This window comes from Eimeria tenella, genomic scaffold (genome assembly GCF_000499545.2).
Source record: "Eimeria tenella Houghton genomic scaffold, Eth_scaff2571, whole genome shotgun sequence".
Classification (NCBI taxonomy): domain Eukaryota; phylum Apicomplexa; class Conoidasida; order Eucoccidiorida; family Eimeriidae; genus Eimeria; species Eimeria tenella.
Genome location: NW_013542440.1, coordinates 9505 through 10408, shown reverse-complemented (window position 1 = coordinate 10408; position 904 = coordinate 9505). Strand labels below are relative to the sequence as shown.

General features: G+C 62.4%; 2 protein-coding genes across 2 annotated transcripts in view; both read left to right on the top strand.

The window, feature by feature from the left end:
• The window catches only part of ETH_00036340 (uncharacterized protein), a gene marked incomplete at both ends in the record, with an annotated part of 1102 nt that extends 1038 nt beyond the window's left edge, over positions 1–64 (top strand). Inside the window, one exon of the mRNA XM_013375158.1 lies at positions 3–64. Within this exon, the coding sequence (XP_013230612.1) occupies positions 3–64 (62 nt within the window). The remainder of the gene's footprint in view (positions 1–2) is intronic.
• A 59-nt stretch (positions 65–123) lies between these two features.
• ETH_00036335 (uncharacterized protein) overlaps positions 124–904 on the top strand; it is a gene marked incomplete at both ends in the record, with an annotated part of 951 nt that continues 170 nt past the window's right edge. The window contains 3 exons of the mRNA XM_013375157.1: positions 124–147; positions 239–371; positions 560–904. Coding sequence (XP_013230611.1) covers positions 124–147; positions 239–371; positions 560–904 — 502 coding nt within the window. The remainder of the gene's footprint in view (positions 148–238; positions 372–559) is intronic.

The following is a 904-nucleotide window of genomic DNA, read 5'->3' as shown; positions in this document are numbered from 1 at the left end:
AGGCAGCAGCAGCAGCAGCAGCAGCAGCAGCAGCAGCAGCAGCAGCTGCAGCAGCAGCAGCTGAAGCAATAGTAGTAGTAACCTTGTTTGCTGCTGCGTCTTTTCTGTCTTTGCTGCAGGCACATGTCCATGAGCGGGGGCCAGCCGGTGCGTTCTCCTGTGCTGCTGCTGCTGCTGCTACCGCTGCTGCTGCTGCTGCTGCTGCATGCGCGGGGCTTGTGTCTGCATGCGTTTGCAGGGCCCCGAAATGGACTTGCCGGAGTTCATGTCTCGCTCGCAGCAGCAGGCGGACGGCAGCAGCAGCCTTGCTGTTGCTGCTCAGGATCTCTTCGACATGGTGTCTCCAAGACTGTCTCTTCAGGGCTCCACGGGTCTGCTGCTGCTGCTGCTGCTGCTGCTGCTGCAGTTGCTGCTACTGCTGCTGCGGGGGGTGGTGCTGCTGCGTTTGGCGGCGTTGCGCCGTTGCTGCTGCAGCTGCTTGTGTCTGTGCTGCTGCTGCTGCTGCTGCTGAAGGGACATCTGTTTGTTTTGAGCTGCTGCTGCTTCTTGTGCCACGCAGAATTGCATGATGGGCCCAGTGCAGCAGCAGCAGCAGCAGCAGCAGGGAAGCCTCTTCTCAGCAGCATGAGCAGCAGCGAGTCCCACATTCCAACTCAGAGGCCACGCGGCAGCCCGACGCTGCTGCCGCCGCAGCAGCAGCAGCAGCAGCAGCACTTCCTTGATATGCCACCCTTGCCGCCCCCCAAGCAGCAGCCGGTGGGTAGGCAGCAGCAACTGCCGCAGCAACAGCAGCAGCAGCAGCAGCAAGACCAGCAGCAGCGCTTGCTGCATCATCCGCAGCAGCGGGGGGGACCCTTCAGCGACGTTCCTCAGCAGCAGCAGCCACAGCAGCAGCAGCAACAGC